The sequence below is a fragment of the Cucurbita pepo genome, chromosome 8 (assembly GCF_057944985.1).
Source record: "Cucurbita pepo subsp. pepo isolate OVF chromosome 8, ASM5794498v1, whole genome shotgun sequence".
NCBI classification, from domain to species: Eukaryota; Viridiplantae; Streptophyta; class Magnoliopsida; order Cucurbitales; family Cucurbitaceae; genus Cucurbita; species Cucurbita pepo.
In genome coordinates, this window is record NC_141805.1 from 8,240,268 (window position 1) to 8,268,010 (window position 27,743).

General features: G+C 36.7%; 2 protein-coding genes across 6 annotated transcripts; one reads left to right on the forward strand and one right to left on the reverse strand.

The window, feature by feature from the left end:
- The first annotated feature begins 1,269 nt into the window (after positions 1-1,269).
- LBA1 (RNA helicase) lies at positions 1,270-13,859 on the forward strand. Of its 2 annotated transcripts, none has more exons than XM_023665310.2 (28): positions 1,270-1,963; positions 2,853-3,104; positions 3,193-3,363; positions 3,482-3,532; positions 3,720-3,812; positions 3,917-4,012; positions 4,422-4,472; positions 4,551-4,669; positions 4,866-4,974; positions 5,556-5,750; positions 5,944-6,015; positions 6,112-6,178; positions 7,014-7,156; positions 7,233-7,304; positions 7,383-7,511; positions 8,939-9,094; positions 9,570-9,683; positions 9,792-9,890; positions 9,960-10,037; positions 10,505-10,639; positions 10,805-10,879; positions 11,070-11,187; positions 11,376-11,746; positions 11,824-11,886; positions 11,970-12,041; positions 12,409-12,540; positions 12,618-12,737; positions 12,980-13,859. In XM_023665310.2, exons 1-28 carry the CDS (start codon positions 1,445-1,447, stop codon positions 13,112-13,114), a joined length of 3,807 nt encoding a protein of 1,268 aa, XP_023521078.2. In that variant the 5' UTR covers positions 1,270-1,444; the 3' UTR covers positions 13,115-13,859. The 2 variants fall into 2 exon arrangements, with proteins under 2 accessions (XP_023521078.2, XP_023521079.2); XM_023665311.2 differs by having other exon boundaries at positions 12,983-13,859.
- Positions 13,860-14,410: 551 nt separating this feature from the next.
- On the reverse strand, positions 14,411-27,717 carry LOC111785756 (lon protease homolog 2, peroxisomal-like). Of its 4 annotated transcripts, none has more exons than XM_087126356.1 (17): positions 27,492-27,717; positions 26,875-26,987; positions 26,603-26,711; positions 26,206-26,371; positions 25,133-25,224; positions 22,238-22,337; positions 22,060-22,143; positions 21,255-21,379; positions 19,716-19,917; positions 19,415-19,621; positions 18,811-18,941; positions 17,862-18,075; positions 16,824-17,123; positions 16,451-16,645; positions 15,815-16,060; positions 15,115-15,216; positions 14,411-15,002 (listed from the first exon to the last, which is right to left on the reverse strand). In XM_087126356.1, the coding sequence occupies exons 1-17, from the start codon at positions 27,596-27,598 to the stop codon at positions 14,919-14,921; spliced, it is 2,577 nt and encodes an 858-aa protein (XP_086982482.1). In that variant the 5' UTR covers positions 27,599-27,717; the 3' UTR covers positions 14,411-14,918. The 4 variants fall into 4 exon arrangements, with proteins under 4 accessions (XP_086982482.1, XP_086982481.1, XP_086982483.1 ...); XM_087126355.1 differs by having other exon boundaries at positions 22,238-22,417; positions 26,202-26,371; positions 27,492-27,716; XM_087126357.1 differs by lacking the exon at positions 27,492-27,717 and having other exon boundaries at positions 22,238-22,417; positions 26,202-26,346.
- Between the last annotated feature and the right edge of the window lie 26 nt (positions 27,718-27,743).

Sequence of the window (27,743 nt, forward strand, 5' to 3'; positions counted from 1 at the left end):
TTCTGGAGTGTAAGTCCATTTTTATATATTTTGAGTCATTTATATTCCATTTTTTTTATTGTATTCCTTTTCTCTCTCTCGTAATAAATTTGAACAACACCATTTTGTAAGTAATTTAAATGTATTACCTACATCATTTATGTCATGATTTAAAGTTATGGGGACTTGCAAAGCACTACACATCCAATTTTTGTCCTCTTTGTACGAACGATGGCGTCGTAGTGGAGGAAATATATTCCAACTCTCCATAATGGTATGATATTGTCTACTTTGAGTATAAGCTCTCGTGGCCTTGCTTTAGGCTTCCTCAAAAAGCCTCATATCATTGAAGATAGTATTATTTGATTATAAACCCATGATCATTCCCTAAATCAGCCAATGTGGAACTTTCATCCAACACCTCCCCTCGAACAAAGTACGCCTCCCCTTAATCGAGGCTCGACTCCTTTTCTTTTGGAGTCTTAGTCATTTTTTGACTATGCCTTCGAGGAGCCTTGACTCCTTTTCTTTTAGAGTCCTTTGTTCGACATTTGAGGATTTGACATGACTCTGATATCATGTTCGATGAACACGACTCTCCACAATGATATAATATTGTCTACTTTGAGCATATTTAGGCTTTGCTGAGTTACATATGAACATATTATGGCTCTAATACCAAAGAAACTATATACGTTATATATATGAACGTTAAAATAAAAGATGAAATAATATATATATATATAAATGTAATATACATGTTGAGTCATATTAATTTAATATTATTCGTATAATCATATTACTAAAATACTTAAATATTCCAATATACATATCATCTAATACTACTTTGCCAATGCATAAACTATTTTCATTGAAATTATAGATTAAATTACAGGTAAATTTGAACGGTTAAAAAATAATAACCGTATTTGCGTTGGTCAATTATCACATCTATTTATTTGATCTGTAAATTTGTAAATAAAATTTTATTTGTGTATGTATATATCGTGAGATTGTGTACGAGTAAAAATAGATTCTTATTCAGAGTAAAAATAGATTCTTATTCAGAGAAAAAATACGTTTATCTCCGTAGCCAAACACGAGTTCCACGCGCCACACGTGCATTTTAACAGCTAACGGTGTTAGCTTGACACGTCACGGTGGGACCATATAACTTTATCCAATCAGTTCGGCCGGTGAAGCTAAACACCCCCAATTTTCTCTCAGAAAAATATAATTATATATATATATATATATTATATTTTTAAAGAAAATATATATTTTTTTTACTTTCTCCGCTTCCTCTGTCAAGTTTCATTCCTTCTCTCTTTTATGCTACGCCAAACCCTAACCCTAATTTTAATCCCAATTCTTCCAAACCTCGAACTCCAACCCCCTAAATCTTGATTCTTCGTCTTCTATTTTGACTTGGGATTGATATTGTTGTTATTGGTCTTCAATTGCCATGGATTCGCAGCAGAACAATTTGTTTGAAACGGCATCTCAACCTGACACGGGAAATGACGCTTACACATTTCTTGAGTTCAATACACAGGGGGAAGACTTCGATTATCCAGAATTTCGTGACCCAATTAGGTCCCCTGTAGCGTGGCCGACTCCTTCCGATTCATTAGCCGATCATACGGACCGCGGTGGGGGGTCGGACCACCAGTCTGATGCGTCTCCGGTTTCGGCTGCGCCGGGAAGTGCTACGAAAGGCCGGACTGGAGGTGATTTGGGGAATAGTGGTGGTAATAATCAAATGGTTGACGCATTGACGGCCGGGATGAGTGGGTTGACGTTTGAGGATGCTGGGGATGATGATAATTATGAGTTTGGGAAGGGGAATTTCACGGAGCATGCTTGTAGGTATTGTGGGGTTTCGAACCCGGCTTGCGTTGTGAGGTGTAACGTACCGTCGTGCCGTAAATGGTTCTGTAATTCGCGAGGGAACACGTCTGGGTCGCATATCGTGAATCATCTGGTATGTTGTTTGGGAGTTCACCACTATGATGTTGTTATTTGTTTTAGTTTGTGCCCGCCCCGTGGTTTCTCCGTTTATAGAAAATTTCAATTTTTTTTTTTTTTTTTTTTTACATAAGAATGCGGATTTATTTTTCTTTCGTTTGGCGGAAATTCGACGATGATCAATTGCCTGGTGAATGTTCGAAGAACATGTGGAAATTGTTGCGCCTCACATGGAAGTTGTGGGCGTACTATCCTGTTTGCCTAGGTGAAATTGATATGAGAAATGGCGCTCCGTATTTCTTTGCTTGTCGGTTGTTTTTTTCAGTGTCACGAGTGGGGAGTGCTACTTGCACCATGTTGCATGTCTACGTTTTTATGCTTTGGTGTATTTTTGTCGATTATATATCTTTTTCATTGTTCAATGTCAGTAATAGTTTTCTTGTTTTTCAGGTTTTAATGGACTTTAAAATTAGATCAAATATAGCTTTATTCTTATGCAGCTGTAGTAGTTATATATTGGAAGGAAGATGAAACTGGTTTTTGTACTTTTTGCACCTTGAGCATTTTTTGAGGGGTGGAGTACTCGTGTGATGTTCTATGGGAAAATATTAGGCTCCTTATGGGCCTTGGGCCTTTTGTAATTACCAGTGCCTTTCTGTAGGTGTGAGCTCCTCTTGCATGGGGTTTTTTTATGCTTCCATATTTCTTAATGAAAGCTTGGTTCCTTGTAGGAAAATTGGTTTTTGTGTACGTAGAAAATAAAACATATTTTTTACTTTTGATGGTGTATCAACTTTTCATTTATAATTTCTGTAACTTCACGCATAGTAAAAGTATTTCCTACATAAAAATTATGATTAGAGAACTCACATTAGCTATTCTGTTGAATGACACAATGATATTAGGTCCGGGCTAAACATAAGGAAGTTTGTCTTCATAAAGACAGTCCTCTGGGAGAAACAATTCTTGAGTGTTACAATTGTGGATGTCGAAATGTTTTCCTCCTTGGATTTATCTCTGCAAAGACAGAAAGTGTGGTTGTTCTACTTTGTAGGGAACCTTGCTTAAGTGTAAATGCTCTGAAGGATATGAATTGGGACTTGAGTCAATGGTGCCCTCTAATTGATGATAGGTGCTTCTTGCAGTGGCTAGTTAAGGTTTGTGTATCTTGCCGGATTTATATCTTTTTGATATGTGGTAATGTGATGTATTGTGTCACTGTCATACAACCTCTTTGTTATGTAGATTCCTTCTGAGCAAGAGCAGTTGAGGGCACGCCAAATTAGTGCACAACAAATAAATAAGATTGAGGAGCTTTGGAAGACGAACCCAGATGCGTCACTTGAAGATCTTGAAAAACCTGGTGTGGATGATGAACCACAGCCTGTAGCATTGAAATATGAGGATGCATATCAGGTGTGCTTGTTGGCTTGGTGTTTGTGTTTATATTCAGTTTGCAGTAATTTTGGTGAAGTTGCATTTTCTTTGATACCTGTAGTATTGACGAGGTGACATTTTGTCTTTCCTGTTATAGTATCAAAATGTATTTGCACCTCTTATCAAGCTGGAAGCCGACTATGATAAGGTATTGTACCAGGACTCCTTGTATCTTCCATTTTAAACAAAAAATTAGTAGGTCTAGAACAGTTTCTAAGTTCATGATCCCTTAATTTTTAGCTTGCCTGATTTTTATTTCCTTAAATTTAAATGGATGTAATATTAACTTGTCCTTTGAAAGATCTGTATAATATGATGCTCCATTTTTGTATTAGATGATGAAAGAATCTCAAAGCAAGGATAATGTCACCGTACGCTGGGACATTGGCCTTAACAAGAAGAGGGTAGCCTATTTTGTCTTTCCAAAGGTACTTTTGGTGTTTATTATTTGTTAAATGGTGAAATGGTTAAATGGATGCTTTGATCTCCTTGTTTTCTCTTGATTTCTAAGCTTCTCGATTTGTTGGTATAGGAGGATAATGAGTTGCGTCTTGTACCTGGAGATGAATTGAGGTTACGTTATTCTGGTGATGCAGCTCATCCAGCCTGGCATTCTGTGGGACATGTGGTATGCACCTTTTGATTTTAAGTCTTCAGGTTTGAATAACCTCATTCAAGTAGTTGTGGGTTTAAAATCCTTTAGGCTGCTTACTCGAATACTGCTCCACATTTTATTGATTTTCTAATGTACAGTTCTCTTTTCGTAAAATAGGTAACAGTAAGTTCCTTGTGGTTTTTTTGTGAAAGAAAAATAGTCAGGAATAGAAAATGCTTCAATAGTATATTTACTGATAAATTCACAGCTAAAGTGCTTGATATATTTGCAGCTGTAGTTATTTTGGTTCTTTCTACCGGACTTCTTTTCTTATGTTTCCATGACATGTCAGACATTTTAGTTGTCTTGTACATTAAAAAACTGAAATGTCTCTTGAACCGGCAATGTATTGTATTGACATAACCTTGTTTTCCTATGTTAGATCAAGCTAACTGCACAGGAAGAGGTTGCACTTGAGCTTCGTGCTAGTCAGGTAGCACTCAACTTTGGTGTTTATTTTTTGCTGGGTTAAGTTGTTTGTCAGTGATTATGTTATGTATTGGTATAATAGGGGGTTCCAGTTGACATCGTCCATGGTTTTAGTGTTGATTTTGTGTGGAAGAGTACAAGCTTCGACCGAATGCAGGGAGCTATGAAGACATTTGCAGTTGATGAGACCAGTGTCAGTGGGTAAGAACTTGTCTACTGTTTGGGGATAAAGGATTTTGTTTCTATTAGGTTCTCTTAGCCTCTTTATGATTCTTGAATAATTCTTCCTCAGTACTAGTAAATGAACTATGGACGTTATATTCATATAAAGCAATGGTGACTGATATGTGTATTTCAACAAGCTATGACAATGCACTTTATGATGTCTTATGTGCAGTTATATCTACCATCACTTATTAGGACATGAAGTGGAAGTCCAGATGGTTCGCAATACACTTCCTCGTCGGTTTGGTGCTCCTGGTCTCCCGGAGCTCAATGCATCCCAAGTATGCTCCTAGAAATAAACTACCTCAATTTTGTTTCACTTTAATTTTCTATGCTATGTTGTGTTGTGAAAGAGGTGTATCGTTTATCGAAGAATAATCTGGTTCTTGTTTAATACTATTGGAGTTCGGAGATCTTTGTTTTTGTTTTATTTTCGTCGAATTGGGGAGTTCTTGTTGTGGTATAGAATGATCCATAATAGGGGCTGGTCTTTTGTTCTCTTCCTCAACGTGTTCATATTCTCTTTATGATGGTATTTAGTTCTTACTTTGTTTATAGAAATGAACCAATGCTTTGTATACTTAAACATTCTGGTCCTTTTTTTCCATTTGAGATCTGCATACTTCTAAGAGCACTGAATGTTAATTTTTAACATGCTTTCTTGTTGAAGTAACCATTTATATTGAGCCTATGTTTTCTTAAGATCATATTTGTCTTTTTTGTAATAGTTTGAGAAATTATCATTTTTTTTTTCCATTTATGAGAGTTGAGATTTATTATAGGTTTCCATTCATGTTAATGATGTGACTAAGTTAGGTTCTTTTTAAAGTTAAAACTCTGGCCACATTTTCTTTACTGGTAGGTTTTTGCTGTAAAAAGTGTTCTCCAGAAGCCAATAAGCTTGATTCAGGGTCCTCCGGGTACTGGGAAAACTGTAACTTCTGCTGCCATAGTGTATCATATGGCCAAACAAGGCCAAGGGCAGGTTCTGGTCTGTGCGCCCAGTAATGTGGCTGTGGACCAGCTGGCAGAGAAGATAAGTGCAACTGGGTTGAAGGTAATGATGAACTAGCATTTACTCCCTCCCTTCTACTGGGCCTCACATATCTTATTATGTTTGTCAACTGTAATAGTTCATCATCTGGTATGTCTTGTGCAACCTTTTCAGCGTGGCTGCGCTGTGTTTATTAGAGGTTATTGCAATATAAATTAAATATCATTCACAATTTCTCCCTGCTTTCTGAATCAAGGTTGTTAGACTATGCGCAAAATCAAGAGAAGCTGTAAGTTCTCCTGTGGAACACTTGACCCTTCACTATCAGGTATTTGATCATTGTGGATTGTATCCTCAGTTGCTCTATGACTAAGAGCTCATTTTCATGTTTGTACCAAGTCTGATTGTTTAAATCTCTTAATAGGTTCGACATCTTGACACATCTGAAAGAAGTGAACTTCATAAGTTGCAACAATTGAAAGATGAACAAGGTCTGGGTTATTCTCTATAATTTACATTTTTAAAATAAAAAATCTGATTGGGTGGAAAATTCCCCAAAAATGGAGGGGAGGGGATGTAGTCGGAAACTGTAATTAGTAATTTTTTCTCTTTTGTATTTTAAATGGGAAATTTTTTCTAACAAATATTTTATTTAGGAGATTCCTCATCCTCTGATTTCTCCGAAATGTTATTGTCCATCAGTAGAAATTGTTTCATTGTTTAAGAAAACCATTTGGTGATTAGTTGGATATGTTTTTGTCTACTTATTGTTTGCTTTAATTAATGGTCCAACCAGCGTGAAGGCAAATAAAAGTGAGCACGGTCCATGGCTTCCAAGATGGCTGATGTTCTCATTTTTTTTTTTTTGGGGGGGGGGGGGGGGGGGAGGTGATTATTGTTTTTGTTGGGGGTTTTAGCTACCAAAATTATCGTTCAAGGAGGAGCTAAAAAATGCTTGGTTTATTCCCCCCCCCCCCCCCCCCCCCCAAAAAAAAAAAAAAAAAAAAAAAAATGAAAAGAAAGAAAAAGGAAAGGAAAATCAATAAGATGGACCCCCGTGTTTTCACTTTGCTGCTCTTCCTAACTTAGGATTCTGAAAATTACTTGTCGTTGAAAGCCTGAAAAGAGGCTTCAAAAAAAAAAAAAAAAAAAAAAAAAAAATCTTTAAATGCTGTTGCTGCCTGTATAATTATCCTAATAACCACTTTTTATTCCTTAGCCTATTTCTTATTTATTTTAAAAATTTGGTGGATAGTTGCTTTAGTTAGTGTGTTTCTCTTATTCCCTTGTTCAATAACACTTCCTCTCATTTTCTAATTAACACAGGAGAGTTGTCTAGCAGTGATGAGAAAAAATATAAAGCCCTTAAGAGAGCTACAGAGAGGGAAATTTCACAGAGCGCAGACGTTATTTGTTGCACATGTGTTGGTGCTGGAGATCCTCGCTTGTCAAATTTTAGATTTCGTCAGGTTAGACCAATCTTGTCTGTTGTATGCTTACGTGAAAGCAAAGAACTTAAAACTTAAAGATTCTACCTTGGTTTAGGTTCTTATTGATGAGTCAACTCAGGCAACAGAACCTGAATGTCTCATTCCTCTTGTTCTTGGAGCAAAGCAGGCATGTGGAGTCTTCAGTTCAGGATGTCATCTATTAAAGTGGTTGCTTCCTTTCTTCTACTGACTTTTCTTGTTATAGGCTGTTCTTGTTGGTGACCATTGCCAACTGGGACCTGTTATTATGTGCAAAAAAGCAGCACGTGCAGGACTGGCCCAATCCCTTTTTGAGCGTCTCGTTCTCCTTGGTGTGAAACCAATTAGGTTGCAGGTATTAGGTTTTTACACTGCATATGTTTTCAAGGGTGCTCGTTAATTTTATCTCAATTTTGATATTCAATTATGGAAAGTTTCTCATCTTAGTTTGTTATAACTCACTATGATACCTGCGATCTAGCTATTTGGCATGCATTACAATTTATATTGACGGTTCTTTTACCATTAACCATCCTGGGTTGACCTAGTGGGCATTAAGGCCCGACATAAATAATGAAGTATTTAAAGAGAATGAATTCAATTTATGGTAGTTACTTACACAGGATTTAATATCCTACAAGTTTTTTAGGGAGCAAAATGTAGTAGATTCTAGTTGTCTCGTGAGATTAGTCGAGATACGAGCAAGTTGGCCCAAACTCTTGTAGATGAAAAATGAAAGAAAAAGAACCATCATTTGCCATATATGATAGAGATTGCTCAGGGTGGTTTTTTTTTTCTTTTTTTTTTTTCTGGTAAGAAACATTTCATTAATAATATAAGATTACAATAAAAGTGGAGCTCCCAACCCAAGGAAATTCCAAGATGCTTTTCCAATGGGACAAAGGAGAAATAATGCTATAATCACCAAAGAACGAAGTGTTGTCTTTTGTCTTTGTAATAGTTCTGTTCCTTCCATATAGAATATAGGAAAGCTGTAGGAAAGTTCAACCACAATGTCTTCTTCTCCTTCTGAAATGGATGCCCCTCAAGAATGAGAGCAATTAACTATTGAGCAACATGACCATATTGCTAGTCATTGCCACGGAGATGGATAGAAAAATTGCCACCAAACGAGTATTTAATCAGGTTCCAATAAGTAGTGATGAATGGGCTGGTCATGTAAAGACGCCTCTTGTCTTTCAGCTCCCCCTTGCACATAATACAGTAGCTTGGATCTAAGGGTACTATTTTTGTACCATGAGAATCTGTATGCCCCAATTTTAGCCAGACTTTTAAGAAATGGAAGAAGTATATGGGGATCTTAGAAATAACTAAATGTAGCAAGGTCGTGCTTCTTACTTGGGCTGAGTTTATTTTGTCCCATATTGGTAAATTTGAAAAGATCCTCTCATATTTGGGGTTGCAGAAATTGAAGGGATTTAGTACTTTTATTCAGCTGACCAAATGAATTAGCAACAATTGATTAGTCAAGGTGTGTACAAGTGAGTCCGGATGCTCATCGATATAAAAAAAGAAGAGTTAGCAGCAATTAACCTAAACAGAAAGGGGAGAGATTTTTCTTGATTAATGCTTTGATTTGTGTTTTTTATTTATTTTTATTTTTTCAAATTTCTAGATTTGTAATTTATGTATTAAAATACAAGAATTTCTATGATTTTGTTGTCTCTGCTTCGAGTCTTATTTTTTCTATTAAGATAGTAATGCACATTTGGTTGCGTCAGAATTCTGATGACATGTTCTCCTTTTTCTCTTTTGTTGTAGGTTCAATATCGGATGCATCCATCACTTTCTGAGTTTCCTTCTAATAGCTTCTATGAGGGCACGCTACAAAACGGAGTTACCATCAACGAAAGGCAATCGACAGGCATTGACTTCCCATGGCCAGTTCCCAACCGTCCAATGTTCTTCTACGTCCAGGTATTAATGGATTTAGTTATGTTTAGAATTTGAAGAACCAGATTGTATCAATCAGAGAGCAGAAAACGGAGAGGGATCTGTCTTGATCAAGAGGAGGAAGGAAGGGGAGGGGGGTTCCATTTTGGAGCTACATGTCGATCTCCGATAGAAAAAAAACCATAGAGAAGTTAGGATATTAGAATTAGTAGTCTTGGAAGGAGGAATATGCTCTAAGTTTGGAGATGTAGAAGTCCAATAAAACTTAAAAACTTTATATGATGTATTTAGAGCTTTGAAGATTTTGATTGTATATCCTAGGGAATAAACGTCAATTGGACACTTCGAATGTATATTCTGTATTAAAGGAGAATGAATTCTTCAGTTTTGACATAGCATGTGTTCTGCTAACTTACCTTGTGTGTGGTGTTTCTAAGTTGTATTTTTCTTCTGTTTTGCTTCCGTTCATGTTTTGAATTTTCACATTGAATATTTTTAGATGGGACAAGAGGAGATAAGTGCCAGTGGAACTTCCTACCTAAATAGAACTGAGGCAGCAAATGTAGAAAAAATTGTGACTACTTTCTTAAGGAGTGGTGTAGTCCCTAGTCAGGTACATTAGTTGTCATCTTCGGTTGTTAGGATGATACTCAATTTCATTTTTTATTTTATTTTTATTTTAATTTTTTTTTTCATGTATGCTATATACTGATTGCTATAGATTGGAGTTATCACCCCGTATGAGGGACAAAGAGCATACATTGTAAACTATATGTCAAGAAATGGTGCTCTCAGACAGCAACTTTACAAAGAAATTGAGGTAATACTCGTAAAGTGATTGCGGATATCCTTGCTACAAGATGCAATTTTGCACTGTTTCTGTTAACAGGTTGCAAGCGTGGATTCATTTCAAGGAAGGGAAAAAGATTATATCATATTGTCATGTGTGAGGAGTAATGAACATCAGGTTAGTTACCTACTAAAACATTCTCTGGTGTAGCTACTGTGTTTTTCAACTGAAACTTCGTTTGCGAACTCTTAGATTACCCATTCCTTCCCCTTAATTATCTCCCCATGGATGTGGGGTGACATATGAAGCATGGTACTACTGTTTTGTTGAGAGTATAAAATGGGTTCTGAAATGAGATTATCGGATACAGATATTTTGATACAAGGTTGTTCTATATATGTTCACTGGAGAAGGTAGTTATATCTTATATCTTTTATGCTTTTTGTGGCTCACCGATTCACTTGAAAATAGTAGTAGTGTACACTTTCTGACTGCTGTACGTATATTCTAGAAAGAATGTGATGAAACTATAAGATGTTTAACATTTTAGTTTGTGGATCAATTATTTAGTTTGTTATTGTTCTCATTTTTTCTTTCAATAAGGTTGTCATTCTGGAGTAACTACTAAAGCCTATTCCTTTTAGGGCATTGGATTCCTTAACGATCCTCGCAGACTCAATGTGGCTTTAACACGAGCTCGATATGGTATTGTCATTCTTGGAAACCCAAAGGTTTTGAGTAAACAACCACTGTGGAATAGCTTATTAACACATTACAAGGTATTTTGTTCTCAACTATTATGTTTATATGGAATTTATGTAAGTTATTGGAACCTCCTGATGCGACATTAGTTATTGAGGTCCTTGATTTATTATGACATATTTTCATCTATCATGTTTAAGCCTTTGCTGTGTTTCTGACTTGCTATCATCAATGTCTGGCAGGAACATGAGTGCTTGGTTGAGGGTCCTCTGAATAACTTAAAACAAAGCATGATTCAGTTTCAGAAACCTAAAAAGGTAGACCGTTGTTAACTTTTTATTATTTTTATGCTGCGATAGATAGGGCGAGACTCCTTTTTTTTTTTTTTTGGGGGGGGGGGGGGGGGGGGGGGGGGGGGTGTAATGATCGTTGTATGTTGTGTTCTTTCATTTTTTTCTTCATGGAAGTGTGATTTCTTACCTAAAAAAATTTATGCTGCACATGCAGATATACAATGATCGTCGCCTTTTCTTTGCTGGTGGGCCTGGAGTTGTGCCCAATGATAATTTTGGACCTGTTGCCCCATCTGGCTCTAATGCTGATAGAAGAAGTGGTCGTGGTAGAGGTGTGTTTTCTCTGTCTGACATTTAACAATCTTCAAAAGTTCTCAAGGATGCACGTTGAGTAAATGGCTCATTTCTGACCATGTAGACTGTGCCTTTTGATGGCATGCATCACCTCTATTGATGGGTTCTCTTTTGTCCTTTTATTTTATTTTATTGGTTGACTACTTAAATCTTATACTTTGTTCAGGTTCGTACTTTCCTCCTCACCTGCCCAATGGTGCCCAAAAGCCTGGAGTGCATGCTTCTGGTTATCCCATGCCACGAGTTCCCATCCCTTCATTTCATGGTGGTCCTCCGCAGCCGTATGCAATCCCAACTCGTGGAGCTGTGCATGGACCAGTTGGTGCTGTTCCTCATGTTCCTCAACCAGGAAGTAGGGGTTTTGGGGCAGGGCGGGGAAATGCGGGTGCTCCTATTGGTAGCCAGTTTCCAAATCAGCAAGCCTCTCAACAAAATATTGGAAATATTGGTTCCACTTTTAACTTTCCTGGTTTGGAGAGTCCCAATAGCCAACCATCGGTGGGTGGTCCATTGTCTCAACTTGGTTTTGTTAACAATGTGTGTATTTTCTCTCCCTCTCATACTATCCACCTTGATGATTACCCTATGTCTTAAAAGTGTCTTTGTTTCAATAGATGCCTGTTCAGCCACCTAACCAGACGTTTCGTGAGGGGTACTCCATGGGAGGAATTTCTCAGGTAGTAATTGGTGTTTAATATGTTCAGTTTTTCTGTGTTGGTATGATATACTTTTCTTAAGTTATATATGTGATTACAATCAGGACTTCTTGAGTGATGACTTTAAAAGCCAGGGATCGCATGTTCCATATAATGTTACTGATTTCTCCACACAGGTACTTTCTAGACCATGCCTACATGTGGAATATTTCTTGCTTGATTGGCTTGCAATAGCGCTCATGTTTTATTTCAAAGTTGAGGAGTATTTTGTATAATTTAGCCTTTGTGTGGATATATGTTTCAATCATGAAATGGATGTGTTCCTTTGGTACAAATTGGATGCTAAAATCAGAAATGAGAGCAGTCTATGCAATCAATTGTTTGCTCTATCTTACCAGAGTAACAATAAACCATTCGGAGGTTTAGGGATGTCGAATTTTTTTGTGATATACCATAGTAGCTTGGAATCTTTTGTTTCTGTTTTTTGGTGGATGGTGGATGTGTCCAATTAACTTTTAATAATCTCTTTTGGGTTACCTGTAGGCCTCTCAAACTGGATATGCCATTGATTATGTTAGTCAAGGAGCACAGGGTGGCTTTCCAGGGAGCTTCCTGAATCAGAATTCTCAATCTGGATATTCCCGTTTTGGAACAGGAAACGATTTCATGTCACAGGTTTTCTTCTTCCCTTTTTCATTCTTTGATTTGATATCAAAAGTTTCCACTGGTTTTAATCTACATCTGTCCCACAGGATTACATGAATCATGGTTCACAAGGTCTATTCACGCAAGTTGGTTTTAGTGATCCTTCACTAGATGAAGCCTCTCAAAGTCACTATAACGTGGCCAATGCAAATCCACTACAATCCCAGGTTTCTCTTAATGCTTTGACGATGCTTTGATGCTTATGGTCAAATTTTACTGAATAATAGGGTGTGGTAATGCTTGGCCTGTTATAGCTCCTCACAAGCATTATCATCAAACAAGTGGGGAGTCATCAATTCGCTATGGCCAAGTGTTACTCGTTTCAATCTGACCGTTTTTTTCTTCTCTGGTTGGCGCTTTTTCTTCTTCTTTTGGTTGCTGAAAAAAAAAAAAACTGATAATTTTACAGCAGGGGATGATGAACTCTCTCTACTCCCAGCCCTTTGCACATTACAACACACAGCCCTCTACCGTGCAGGCCCCACCACAGCTGCCTCAGCAGGGCCAGAGCTCTCAAAATCAGAAAATTCACTTTAGTGGTTGAGAGGGTGTAGGAGGGATTCACAGCGGTGATGGGTAGTCTTTGCATCCAGCAACTTGGTGTGTGCAACTGTCTGCCTCTTGGTTGCAGAAAAGCTTGCCATTTTTTGGTCAGTATGATTATTCTATCCACTGCCATTGTTGGTAACAAACATGTGATTTGGCAATCTATTAGTACTCGAGAGTGGACGAAAGACGGAGGACGGTCAGCAAAACAAGGGCGGCACATCCAGGGCTGAGAAAGAAAAGATAAACCCATATACCTACTTGAGGTTTTGTGTTAATGAATAAAAACTACAAATGTTATTTTGTGCGATGGAGCACTGCATGGCACCAGTTTCGGCGGGGAAGAAGGGTTCATAATACATACATACATAGGATCGGAATCATTGTGTGATGTGTAAATCTGGGGCAACTGATTCATTAAATTACAGAAGCAGCAGCAGTCATGACATTTTTGTACAACAGCAGCAGCAGCAGCTGGTGAAAACTTGCCTATCATCCTTTCACCTCTCCGTGACGTGTACCTGTACTCTGCTTTATCTTTTGATCAAGTAGAAGATGGCCATAGACTATATAGGAAGTAACTAATATCTTTTTCTTTTGCCGAGTGACTGCTACTACCAGAGGAATGGATGTATTTTATATGGTATACATCTCCGGGCTTGTTAGATTGAATTATACCACATACCAAATACATACTGAGCTCCTTCCATTTATGAAGTCCCATCTTTAATGCCTTTTGTTTATTTAGCTTATCTTCATTCAAGGATAGGTGATATGGTAAAGAAATTTGAAGGCTATTTTTACTTTGATCTTCTATCAAGCATGCCAACTTATAAATTCTATTGCTGAGGATAGCTAGCTTGAACAGAAATTTTTGGTTGATGCAATTGAATGTTGTGTTTTCTTCATCTGGCGGATGGAGATGGAAAATAGAAAATGTCTGAAATGGCAGTCGACCTCCTCCCAATGTTGATCGAGTTGAGTTGGTCTCTTCGGTCTGAATCCTTGAGTCATGAAACACTGCAAGGCACTCGATGGTCCATAAGGCCAAGGGTATGGACTTTGCCTTTAGTTTGAAATAAGGAAACTACGACAGTGTGCACAAGTTTTCGTATCTATGGCATTTGTGCGCAACGTTACAAGCCCAACACGAGTAGACATGTATTTTTATGGCTACAAAATTGTGAAAAAGAAATAGCTCATACTGTAGTTAAATGGAGAAAGTAGTTCAGGTATATTTATAACTTACCTCAACGTTTAGTGCCAATAAATGGAACAAACTTCCCTAAGCAAATGAAATCAAATGGTTGAACCAGTTGTATTTATTTAGTTAGATTAGTTATACATCAATATACCCTTTCAGTACAGCCCCAACCTGTGTACTTAAAAATACATACACTTCCTTAAAAACGCTATAGAGGGAGGGATAAGATTTGCTTCTATAATAAATACGAGACGTTTTCATAATTACAGGACGAATAAGCACGAGAATAAAAATGACGATAACTGGGGGCTCAACTGCAGTAGATGAGCATTTGATAAGATGAAAGAATATTACATACCATGGTTTTTTATGCATATGGTTACAGGATCCAAAGACTTGCAACTTTCTGCAGCAAATTGGGTGACTTCCTTCTTGCAGAAGAATTGACCAGAACATGGAGAAATCATCACATATTTTGATTAGCCAGCACCAGCACTAGCTTCAACCAAATTGATAGCGTATTTTACCCGATGGATAAGGCAACGTGCTAATGTTCAATTATTCGGGTTCTAGATGATAATCTCGCCACGTATTCTTGTCATAACTTCGAGTGTAGTCTCCATGGACACCCACCTTCAAAAGCCTGCTCGAGTACGTCTTCCATCCGCTTGGCTAATATTATCTAATAAGAAGAAAACAAGTAATAAGCATTGGATGGATAATTCCAATAGTGATACTAACATAGTAATAAGGCCCATTCCTATACAAATAATTGCATGTATATTGAATCTTACCTCCAAACTAGCAAGCACGCCTGAAGGAACTTCCACTAAATCTTTCAAATTCCTCTCTGGTAGAATAACCCTCTTTATCCCATAACGATGTGCAGCTAGTATCTGTAAAAGATCACTTGCATTAGCCATTCACAATCCACGAACATGTTTTAATCCATTTCTTGGACATGAATGCTTATTATATAAACATTCACACCCTCAAACAGAGGTCAGAGCTGAAAGCTTCGAGACCAGAGATTTCTCATAGAGAATTCAATGCAAAGTGTACCACGAACCCAAGGATGGCTAACAATTTCTCTAGAGGAACACACCACTTTCATGATAGTGATACACAAAATATATTGTAAACAATAGATGATATCAATAAAGGTGTAAGCATTCTTCAAAAAAAAAGAAAAAAAAAAAAAGAAAGAAAATTGCACTTTCATGAAAGCATACAAGCAGAAAAAAAAAAGCCTAAAAAAAAGGTGCCTAATTTTAACTACTGAGGAAGGACTTTGACCCATAATTACAATTACAAGAAGGCCTCGTGACCGAATCCCACTGGGCATCACAATCGGCATACATGCATAGAAACTTGTAGACCACATGTTAATTCAAAATTTTGTAACTACTTTTACAAGAACAAAAAGGAATTGGTAGAGAAAGAAAATATTAATACACGTTCAAAATACAGTAAGAAGAAAAATATTAGATATACCTTATCCTTGATGCCACCAACAGGTAGAACAAGACCCCTCAGAGTCATCTCTCCTGTCATTGCAGTATCAGCTCTTACTCTTTTCCGACCAAACAATGAGACCAGAGCTGTTACAAGAGTCACACCAGCTGAAGGCCCATCCTTAGGCACCGCACCAGCAGGAAAGTGTATATGAATATCACGACCCTCCAAAAGATTGGACTCACAAGCAGCTGCCAGTTTCAGATCTGTCGCCCTTGCTCTTACCTGTAATTATACAATGGTCAACCCCTTGAAAATATCTGTAAAAGGTAACAATGCCATTAAATGTGCACCATGGACGTGAAAACCTTGTATACAGGTATTAGTAGTGATTTCTAAGTCAAAACATCATGGACTGTAATAACCACTAGAGGGTTACTATCAAGGTCCTATGAGTTAAGTCAAGGTAGGTCATCGAAGCCAACGAATAGAAAAAATGATGGTAGATGTGATCCTTATATAACACGATTGAATGATCTACAATATTAAATTATAGCATAGAAAGATTGTTGAGTGTAGAATTTATGACATAGAACCAGTAAAGGTCAATCATTACTCATTTGTAGTGATAAAAATATGTATATGAAAACACAAGTATCAAGATGAATATGATACCCAGGTAAGGGCTATCTGAGCTGATTCTTTAATGACATCACCAAGCTGGCCAGTGAGATGTAATTCTCCCTTTCCTGACATTGCTGTAGCCTCCACGAACTGAACCTCTCCCCCAAAGGCAGTCCAAACCAATCCAACGGATATCCCAGGTGTTATAACTCTCTCTGCTGCTTCTCTGTCCTCAAACCGTGGAGGCTGCAACACAGAAACAAGAATAAAAATACATATGGAATATGCTTTCTAAAAATTCCAACCAAGAAGAAGAGAGGATAAGAAGCTTTCTAAATAGCATGTCTACTAGTGATAGTTTCAACTTTCAAGGGACTGGCACATATTTATTTAACAACACACACAAGGTCATGAGAATTATTACCCCAAGCACTTTTTCAAGCATAGCCTCATCAACAACCAATGGAGAGGCTATCCTCAATGGGTTTGGTATCTCGTGATCTGCTCCAATTGGGATGACCTCCATATCTACTTCACCTCCATCAGAAAATCTATTTTCCAACAGAGGAGAAGAAACTTGATGCACATCTTTATTCAACGGGACAGTTTGATCCCTTTCCACAACTCTAACAGCAGCAGCACGAGCCAAGGAAGCCAAATTTCTCTCGAGGTTTCGTACACCAGCCTCTCTAGTGTATCTTTGAATCAGAAGTTTAACCATAGCCTATCACAATAAACAATATATTTGTAAATTGTTTTCATACATAATACAGAAAATTGTACAAGAGATGTGAAACAACACATGGCATTGATGCTGCATGTCCATAGATGGAAAGAAACCCGTTTTAAGTTGAAGACAAGCTGTTACACATTATATGTTGTAGGATCGCATAACCAAACAGGCTCAAGAGAATTATTCAACACAAGAAAAATAAAAATGTGCATGCATTTCTAATCATCATACCATATCACAGTCAGACCTAGCCTTCCTACTTTTGGGACAGCAAAAGAAATACTGGATAGCAGTAAGATTGGAACAGTAAGTACCCCCAGAAGCAAGAATCATGAGACAGCCAACACAAAGGTTCTGTCGGATATTCATAGTTGTAATAGAGCCTCCGATAGTTCTTAGAGCATACACAGCAATTAGCACTGCAATAGGCCCCCAATGGTACAAATATATGTACACATGCAAGAATAGAGAAAGGGAAAACAAGGAATAATGGGCACGGTACGCAAGGCTATTGAGCAGGGGAGGGTAGGCGTTTGGCTCATGATGAATGTAGGATTGATAGAGTAAAGAGAATGATGGTAGAACTAGAAAAGAGTGAGCAAAAGACAGTCAATAGACGCTTGAAACATCTTCCAGTTGTACTCGTCTGATACCAGTGAGAAGGACATTCTGGAAATTATCATATTGATAGAACTATTAATTGTAACCATTACAGTAAGAGTTAACTACCTCTGGAATTTGAAGATATTCAGCGCTTAACCCATGCTGTTCCAAAACTCGTGGAATCAAATGGTACATTGCAATCTTAAGTTTTTCCTCTGGTGTGTATCCAGGCAGCTCAATGACTTCCATCCTATCTAGAAGAGGAGGAGGTATGAGCTGCATTCTGTTAGCAGTGGCCACAAATACAACATTTGAAAGGTCAAATGGGACATTCAAATAACTGTTGATCATTGGTTAAAGAATCACACCGAGTAACTTGAGGAAAATGAAACAGTTCTAGAATTGCAACAGCACTAAGCACAAAACATACTTAGCAAATTTAGATGTGAGTACATAGAAATAGTATGGACACCAATTATATACTTAACCACAAAAAGGACAGCAAAGAGAAAAAACGAAATGCAAAATCTACACAACGTTCCTACAAAAAAAAAAAAAAAAAAAAAAAAAAGATTAAGCTGATTATGCAGCTCACTCATGATTTCAACCTCATCCTCAATAAGTATCATTTCTTTTCAAATATGAAACCTTGACATTCAATCACTATTTATTTCCTTAAGAGCCTATTATTTCTTTCAACTCTCACAAAAACAAATTTCACAAACAGAAGAAAAAAGTTGACGCCTCGGCAGACATTTCCAAGAACATTGAAGTTTTGATCTATTTAAAACCTTCAATTCAGAACCAGTACTTTGAACTCCATAGCTGCCTTTTTTTTTTCTTTTTTTTCCAAGAAAACATTTATTCACCAGGAATATCCATAACGACGGACCAAATAACACTTGATTACAAAAATGAAGTTATCAATGCCCTAATGCTTAACATTCAATTTTTAAAACTAAATTATTCTTACCTTCATCCCTGCCTTCATAAAAACATACAGAAGCTAAAAGCTAACTCTATGACCAAAATGCGGGCTGTGTACAGATAAATAAAATATGTTAGATTAGGATACTGATCACTGAACTTTTTGTTCTGTTCAGGGTCAAGAACCTCCAGAAGAGCTGAAGCTGGATCTCCCCGCACATCAGATCCTGTCTTATCAATTTCATCTAATAGCATCACTGGATTGCAAACAGCTACTCTCTGTCAAATGTTAAAAAAGAAATTTCAAGGGTAGATAAAGCATCAAACCTAGTCACCCAAAGATTAAGAAAAAGTCGATCAACTGCAATTAGATGAGAAGAATAACAACAAAATTTATATCTAAGACACTCTCAGTTCAAATCAGCAAAAGTAGAAATGCCTAAAAAATAAAAAGTCTCTTTCCTTACCCTTAAAAATATTCTCCTATTCCTTCCTAACCACACTCCCAACGATTTCTTACCATTGATAAGAACCTTAGCCTTCTTGAAAGGAAAAACATCCAGACTAAAGCTCACAAGGTAAGATTAGGATAAATGATGCCAGACACAAATGGATTGTACAAGAAGCATCAAACACTATCGACTGTGATCAACCAAACAAAAGTCAAATCTAACAGTAACCTGAAAGAAGCTTTGGCTAAATAAAAAATGTGAAAAAGCAGTTATTAAACCAATAGGAGGAGAGGGGAAGACCTTCAGTCCATCAATAAGACGCCCTGGCATGCTTCCAATGTATGTCCTCCTATGACCCCTAATGTCAGCCTCATCTTTAACACCACCCAGGGATATGCGTACAAATTTTCTGCCCAGAGCAGCAGCAATAGATGATGCCAAAGATGTCTTTCCCACACCTGGTGGCCCAACAAAGCAGAGCACGGGCCCTCTTGCATCTGGCTTAAGCTGTAAATGTTGGATGGTGTCATCATATAACATACCAAACTTAAACTCAAGATAAAAATATTGAGGATTGAGAAAATGTTAGACATCAAGTTACCTTCCGAACAGCAAGATATTCAATAATTCGTTGCTTGACCTTGACCAAACCATAGTGGTCACTGTCAAGACGTTCCTTTGCAGCTTTCAGGTCTAATTCAAGTTCTTCAGTTTCCTTTTTCCAAGGAAGGTCAGCTAGAAGCTCAAGGTAAACACGCAAACTGTTGTACCCAGGTTGTTGAGGTTGCATCTTTTTAAGGCTCCTATGAAGGTTATAGAAGTAAAGGTGAAAAATTGGCCGTTATATAAAAATCTCAGCTGATCAGAGATTCAGAATGCAGCTAGGAAAATTAGCAAACCATGATAGAGTATATCAAAATCAAAGGCACGTTAATGTCATTGATCATTTTTTGTAGAAACATTAATTTTTCTAGCCAGTTTCCAAGGTTGGTTGTGCATATTTGATATTGCGTATAGCACCACAAAGCTACTTCCCTTGGTACTTGACAATAGAACATGTTAGGCCTCTACCAGTGGCCGCCTTTTCTCCAGACAAGGATATCATTTTGATACCAAATGTTGCAGCCTACAGATAGGAATTCCTTGATAATACTGATATACTAAAGAGCTCAGAAAGGCAAAAGATCCCCTTCACAGCAGCTAACAGTTAACACAATAATGCTTAACAGAGATCTTCTAGTAGTAACATATAAGAAAACAAATGGTACAACAAAAACATTAAGCTGTTAAATGGTAACTCACCTACCTCCTGTACCAGTTACCCTCCAAAAGTGGCAGGAGAGAGTCTAGTTTATTCTACATAACCCAAGCCCAAGCACAAGGGCACACTCCTTATTTACTCCAATGGACCGGTCTTTTGAGGCATTTCTTATGTTCTTTTTAATTGTAGTGACCATTTTATTGCGGGCACCCTCACTAATCCATGGGAAGATGTTGCATGCCCCCACACTAGCAGCAAGGGAAATCAAGAGATTTTATTTATTAAGTTTTCCATCTGAAGATTAGAGTCCAAGACATTGATGTTCCCTCAGGACTGCCCTAGGAGGCCTACAATCTTTGATTGAGCACACCCAATGAGTGGGAGGAAAATTCAGTTCGTTATTCACTTATCACCCTGTATCTCTACAAGGTTTAAGATTTTTTTTCCCTCACCGATAACGAAGGGTACACTTAGTAAAGCTTTTTACTGGACTTTTTTTTTTTTCCTATCTTTGAGCAATAAATTAATTGAAGCACTTAGTTCTTATACTTGTAAGCAATGGCACACGCATTTTCTTTTCTTATTTTTTTTTAGGACTGCATGTATCATATCAGATAATAATATTCAAAGATATAATTTTCAGAAAAATTCTTCAAACATCCGCTTTTATCAAGCTGTAAAACCAACGGTCAGACTACACGTCCCACCACAAGATTAGATATAACCACCATTTGAACAATAAAAAACAAAACAAAACAAGGAGAAATTATTTCACTATCTTTTTTCCCTGTGTTTTGCTAGTCCTAACTGTGGTTAGCAAATAAAAACTTTTTCTGCATAAAAAAGAAACCTATACTATGTCTTCTCAGAAAGTCATACCTCAACTCCCTCTGAGCATGCTTCCAGATATTGGCAGGCATTTCAGCACTTTGCATCTTTCTTTCCAGGGCAACAAAATCATCTTCATCATCGTCATCACCAAGCTCCTCCTTTATTGCCCTCATCTACACATCATGCAATAAATGGCAAGGGTGGTTGGTAGTCTAGGATAGTTATGATGAGCCAGCAACGCCAGTCATCAGATTCGTATTACCTACTAATTACCATCTACCGAATCACATGGTGAAACCTGACCTTTGTCAGATGACCATAACAACAGATTTCTCAGAAAAAATTGAAATTAATCTCAATAAGAACCTCAGTAAATTAAATTACTTGAAAATGAAATTAAATTGGAACAAACACGTAATCAAAACCACAATCAGTTTATATTTAAGTTGAACATAGCATTTCTAATAAAGTAATAAAATTAACTAAAGGTGTTGAGGTTAGCCGATTGTTTGAAAAGATTGTTAGATGTTACTAATGTAAAAACCAAAAATGACACTATAGAATTCAACATACTTGGTTGTTAATAATGTAAAACCATATGCATCGATAGCTAAGACGGCAGGTATACAGCAAAATAGAATTCAACAAACTTGTGGACTTTCACAATTATAGATAAATAACATGCCATTAGACATGACACCATTGATAAAGCATCAACTCCAACGCCCATCCATCTTGTAGTGATAATGTATACAAACTCAATAACAACGTGAAAGAACAAAAATCTTGGATATAATATGATGTTCCTACTGCTCGACTACAGAAGAACTATAATTACGGTGAGAAAGCTAACCTGCTGACGCAAGAGAAATTCTTTCTGTGATTTTGATAATTGTCCTTCTACTTTCTGCGTAATCTTCTCTGCTACACGTATTGACTGTTGCAAGTTAATAACAACATGACTCCACAAGAAGAAAAGGGAAAAGTGAAGAGAACATTCATTATTGTTTACTCTTTGATATAAGACTTGCCTGTAAATGCCTGTCAACTAACTCCATTGCTTTGGAAAGCCTTACTCCTAAGTCAACCGAATCCAGCATGCATAATTGCTCTTCAAAACTCATCTCAAAACTGGCAACAAATATATCAGCCAGTTTATGAACTGGAACTGTATCCAAAAGAACTTTTGTTCTTCCTTCAGTTTTTTGTTTCTAGAAGTGGAAAAAGGTGTGAATTACTATCCCAGAGATGACATAGACGTATATAGTAATTACATAAGTGATAGATGAACTTTAATGGACTTGGTTTTAACAGAGATCGGAATAAATATAATCTAGAAAAGTAAAATCTCCGTTGATAAACAAAATTTTCCATTGATCATTGATTCTTTTTTTTTTTTTTTTTTTTTTTTTAATGAAAAGTCTAAGTTTTCATTGAGATCAAATGAAAGAATACAATGGGAATACAAAAAAAAAAAAAAAAAAAAAAAAAAAAAAAAAAAAAAAAAAAAAAAAAAAATCTTCATTGAAACATTAAAAGTATTTCTTATGAGTCCTCTTAACATTTTCCTGAGGCATTTTACAACGGAATTTCTTGCATCTGTAAACCACTAAGATCAATTAAAGAGGAAAACATGCAGGAATTTGAGATTCTAGGATGTGAAATCAGCTCAATTAAAGAGGAAAACATGCATGGAATTTGAGATTCTAAGATGTGATTCGGAAATGGCTCCTTAACTTCTTTTCCACATTGTTATTGTCCAAAGAATTAACTGGAGAATCCAACTACATTCTGCTCAAACTAACCTCAGATTCATTACCTGGTTCATTATAAGGAACTGAAGTGGGAATTGAATGAACATTAGAAGATTGTGAAACGCCCTTAGAAAATGTTGATCCAGCTAAACACATGTTTATAATATACTTCGGCTAATTTGTTTCCTTTAGTTCAAATTCATGATTATTCCATTGCTTTTTTACTGGAATCAAAACCTTTAACAAGATTCTTCAACTACATCATCATTAAGAGTGTTTAAAGCAGAGGCTATAAAATTCATACAGGCAGAGGGAATTTTCCTTGGGTGATGTTTTGAATAAGTTGCAATAAAAATGATCTATATAAATCGCGGCATCTAAATCGTACAATATGAACTTCAAGAAGTTGTGAAGAAGTTGTCCAATTATGACAAGATAAAGTCAAGTTACATGAAATGAAGTCAAGTCTCATTTAGAAGAATCAAGCTTCATTTATACAACAAGGGCTTCAAAATACTTCAAGGAGAACTTCATTTATTCTTAGATGGTTATAAATTCTTGATAGATAATTGAAATTTAGATTTATGGTGTTTTATTAGTGTATTCTTTGTTTTAAGACTTTTGATTTACTTTTTAGGTTACGTTTACATACTACTTATGGCCGTAAGATAGGAAGGTTAGAACTCTTGAAATGCATCATGGAAGGTCAATGGTTTCATTTGAGGCTATATAAAGCCACGTATGTTGTCTTTGTAAAGTAGATTTGAAAAATATAGTAAAAATAGCATTTGTGCTTTCTTTTAGTCTAGAATTACGTTTCTCTGCAATTCTATGTAGTTTAAGTTGCATGTTTAGAATCATTCAAGCTTGACCTGATCAATCTTCCTCGTGGAGTGATTCAGATTTCAGACAAGTTTTTCTTGCTTTGAGATATTTGATCAACAAGGTAATCCAGATCTTACTTTCTCTTGAGGTGATTTCTTATCGTTTTGGAGTTCTTTGATATCTTAGATCTAAAGGTCTTATTCACAAGAGTTCCATACCATTTGAGATGAAATCATCTTGATTTTGGGGTTTCAACATTTGTGATCTAGGGGTTTGCATATCCACGAGGGTTCTTAGATTCAAGTGGCTAGAGTTTTCATATCACGATCTTTTACTTCGATGATGCTTGAATTTTCTAAATGTTCGAAGGCAGAGTAATATTTCTCAAGTTATGCTTCATTTCTTGGGATGATAAATCCACGTCATTTCATGTCTTGGATGAGAAACCTAACTCATTTAATACCATTGGAACGCAGAAGAACGGATTTGATTGAATTAATTCTTGTGGGGCAGCAACAAAGAGAGAGATGAATCTAACTCAAGCATACTTCGAGTATTAAATCTGATATCCCCTGAAGTTATTAAGTTCTCATTTTCTAAATCAATGAATGCTTCCTACACGTGCAACTCTTGGCCATTAATTTCAGCCTTCCTTGAATCTTCATAAGTTGTGTTTTCCGACCCAACTGAGACATTAATAATATTCTCTAAGGTCTCAACTATTCCATGCATAGGTGAGCTTAAAAATTCTTTCTCGGTCCTAGAGGTGACAACTTCATCTTCCAAAGCTTGTTTCATCCTTTTTTAAGTCCATAGAATTTGGAAGGCCAAAAAGGGATAGGTCAAGATTGATGAAAGAAGGACACTCTAAAGAAGAAATATCACCAACGAAGGATTAAATCCCCTCTTTTTCTATCCATAATCACAATGAATGCCGGAATAACCACACCTTGATAACTTTGAGGGAAATACAACTTGCATTTCACCAAAGAGATAAAAAGAAAACAGCCCCTGGATCAGTCTTCTATATTATTTTATTGTCCCTACTAGAGAAAGAAGCACCTTCCAATAATTCAACCATCTCTAACAAATGCAAATTATTTGTCGATTACAGTTCTTGGAATAACCAATTGAATTCTTTCAACTAGAACTTTAGCAATTATCTTGCTTCATGTCAAACGACTAGGCCAGAAAATTAATTATTTCATATCTTGCTTTCATGAAATTATTGTTTCCTGTTAAAAAAATGAAAAAATCTTGATTTCATGAAACACATGCTATCTCTTGACACCCTAAGTAAAGGTAATAACCATGCAATAAAACAAAAGAGATATCACCATTGAGTACCTGTTCAAGAACAGATATAAGCTCCATTGCAGTAGCTTTGAATTGTCGAGATAATGAAATAAAATCTGGGTCTTGCTCCACTTGCTCCATCTCTAATTAAGATGAGAAAGAAGGAAGCAACGAGCAACATCAGCAGATGAGTTTTAAAAAAAAAAAAAAAAAAAAAAAAAAAAAACAGCATATTTTTTCAATCAACAAACTCAAAAAAATCTTTAGGGAAAACCACTTTCAAAGAAAAGCATACGATAAAACAGGAAAGCAAGCTTCACAGGGACTGTTCACTAGAACCCAAAATACACAACGGGTAAGTATTTTTGCTTTACATGCCTCCTCCTGACACTGTATCATGGTTCTTAATACATTCTCAAGGCAGTAAATCCTTCAAAACCATAAATTAAAAATCAACTTTTTACACACACATACGCCTAAGTCAAAATACATTTTGACCCTATCAAACCCCAAGTTCTTAGTTCCAAATTTAAATACTAGATCTTTTAAATTCATCATGACATCAACCATAAACTTTTTTATAACAAGTTACATTAAATGAAACTTATGTAGCCTCTCAACTTCTATCTGGTAAAAAACAAGTTATCTAATAGGGAAGCACTTTGGTGATTAAAGACAAGTCCTATTAAATATCTGCGGTCTTGATGTAGTTCATTTACCAGCTAACGAGTAACTTTCCTTGTTTGTCAGTTAGAATATAGGTGCATGTGTACAGTAAATTATTGTTGTTCCTCGTTTATCACTTCCAGAATGACGTGTTCCAGGTTGCTTCTAATCTAGAGCCCTTTTCAACGCAAGAAAGATCTACAACACTGTTCTTTGTGTTTAAACAAACTATCCTAGTTAGAATGTGATTTTATCTAGGCTTCTTCCTTGTTTAGTCAGCTCCTTCATGGAGAACTTAGCGTCAGCCCGGAGTGCTTTTAACTTCCAATACGAATAAATTGTTGCAGAAACTGAATGGAGGGAAAAATACCAAAATTTCCATACCAATCAAAATGGTCCAAAAAATCATAACCAAACCCACTAACAGAATACAAAAATGCATTTGACCACCAACCTGCCTTTGTCATTTCTGAGGGTGATATTTTTGCAGTATAATATGTTCCTCTGGTGCTAAGTTCCTGGACAGAAAATCTACATAAACCTTCTAGCACAACCGTATATGTCACTTTTCCACTTGGTTTCTCTACTCCTCTAGACAGCTGCAAGGCACGAGCAGCAACACCCCTGATGAAAATAATTTTAGAGAACCAGCATCTCAACTATTACCGCATCTTGAATTTTGTAAAATTATATAAACAACATTGATAAACTTGTATATTGAGCTGTATGGAGAAAGACATTGAATCCAATGGGGGAGAAAAGGGAAAAACTTACAGGCGCTTCTGCTATCTTATGGGGTTGATTAAATAGTAACAACTAGATGATGAAATGACTAGATACAAATAGATACTATACCTTGAATGCCATTGAATTACTTCCTGATGATTTTTCCCATCTACTCTTTGTGAGTCAGAGGATCCAGATTGAGCCCTTGAGCTACGATCTCCAGGATCGCTTCCCACACCTAACCATTATGTTTGTTTGAAAGAGTTTAATGATCTTTACTTCAGCATTCCATGATGAAATAGTACGAACACATCCATCGCGGAACAATACAATGTAATTTCTAATCAAAATGCAGCCACCTAACACTTGATGGGTTATGAAAAACGTAGCAAATCAACTACCTTGAGATAACACAGGCCCTATTGCTGATGCGTCTGCATCATCTCGAACTGGAAGAATACCAATCAACCCCTTCTCTTCTCGCTGCCACAACTCTTGCTCCACCAGTTTAACACTGCGTCCATAGTAAAACATTTTTTCTCGTCAACCTTTCGTCAACGTCCATAAAATGTGCACAATCTCATAAAGCAAAAACAAATTTACCAAGCAAGTAGTATCCAATATCAGATTTTCCCAATAAAGAAATTAATTCAGGAATCCGAAAAGTTATAACTCAGTTCCATACAAGTTGAACTGAAAAGTGATCATCAGAACTTTTTAGACAAAATGACCTTCCTCAATCGCCCAAAAAAACAACCAAAAAATCAAATAACGGTATCTCACTTTTAAAAAAAAATGCGAACATCACGATACGGCGAGAAATTGATGATCCAAAGATAGAGATACCAAATTACCGAATAAAAGAAAAGGTCAAAATCGCAGAGACCAAAATGAAGTGAATCAGAATGTATTTGAAGGTCGGGAAAACACATCATGATTTTGCATTAAAGTAAAATCATCCATGGAAAAGACAGAGCAAGAAAACAGAGATGTAATCAGTAGCATTCTTGAGGCGTACCTGCTGGACGAAGTGCATCGAATCCGAATGATGGCGCCGGGCAAAAGAACCTTATTCCTGAACGGAAGAATTCCGAGTCGACTTGGTAGCTCCACCGGTTCCACCATGATAGCAAGAAGTGAGAGAAATGGAGTTTACAGAATCAAAGTGGTGTAGAGAGAGAGAGAAAGAGAGAGAAAGACGCCTGTGGTAGTGGCGAGATGAGAGTGGGCTTCAACAGATCAAAACGACCCCGTCGTGACTTTGCATCAA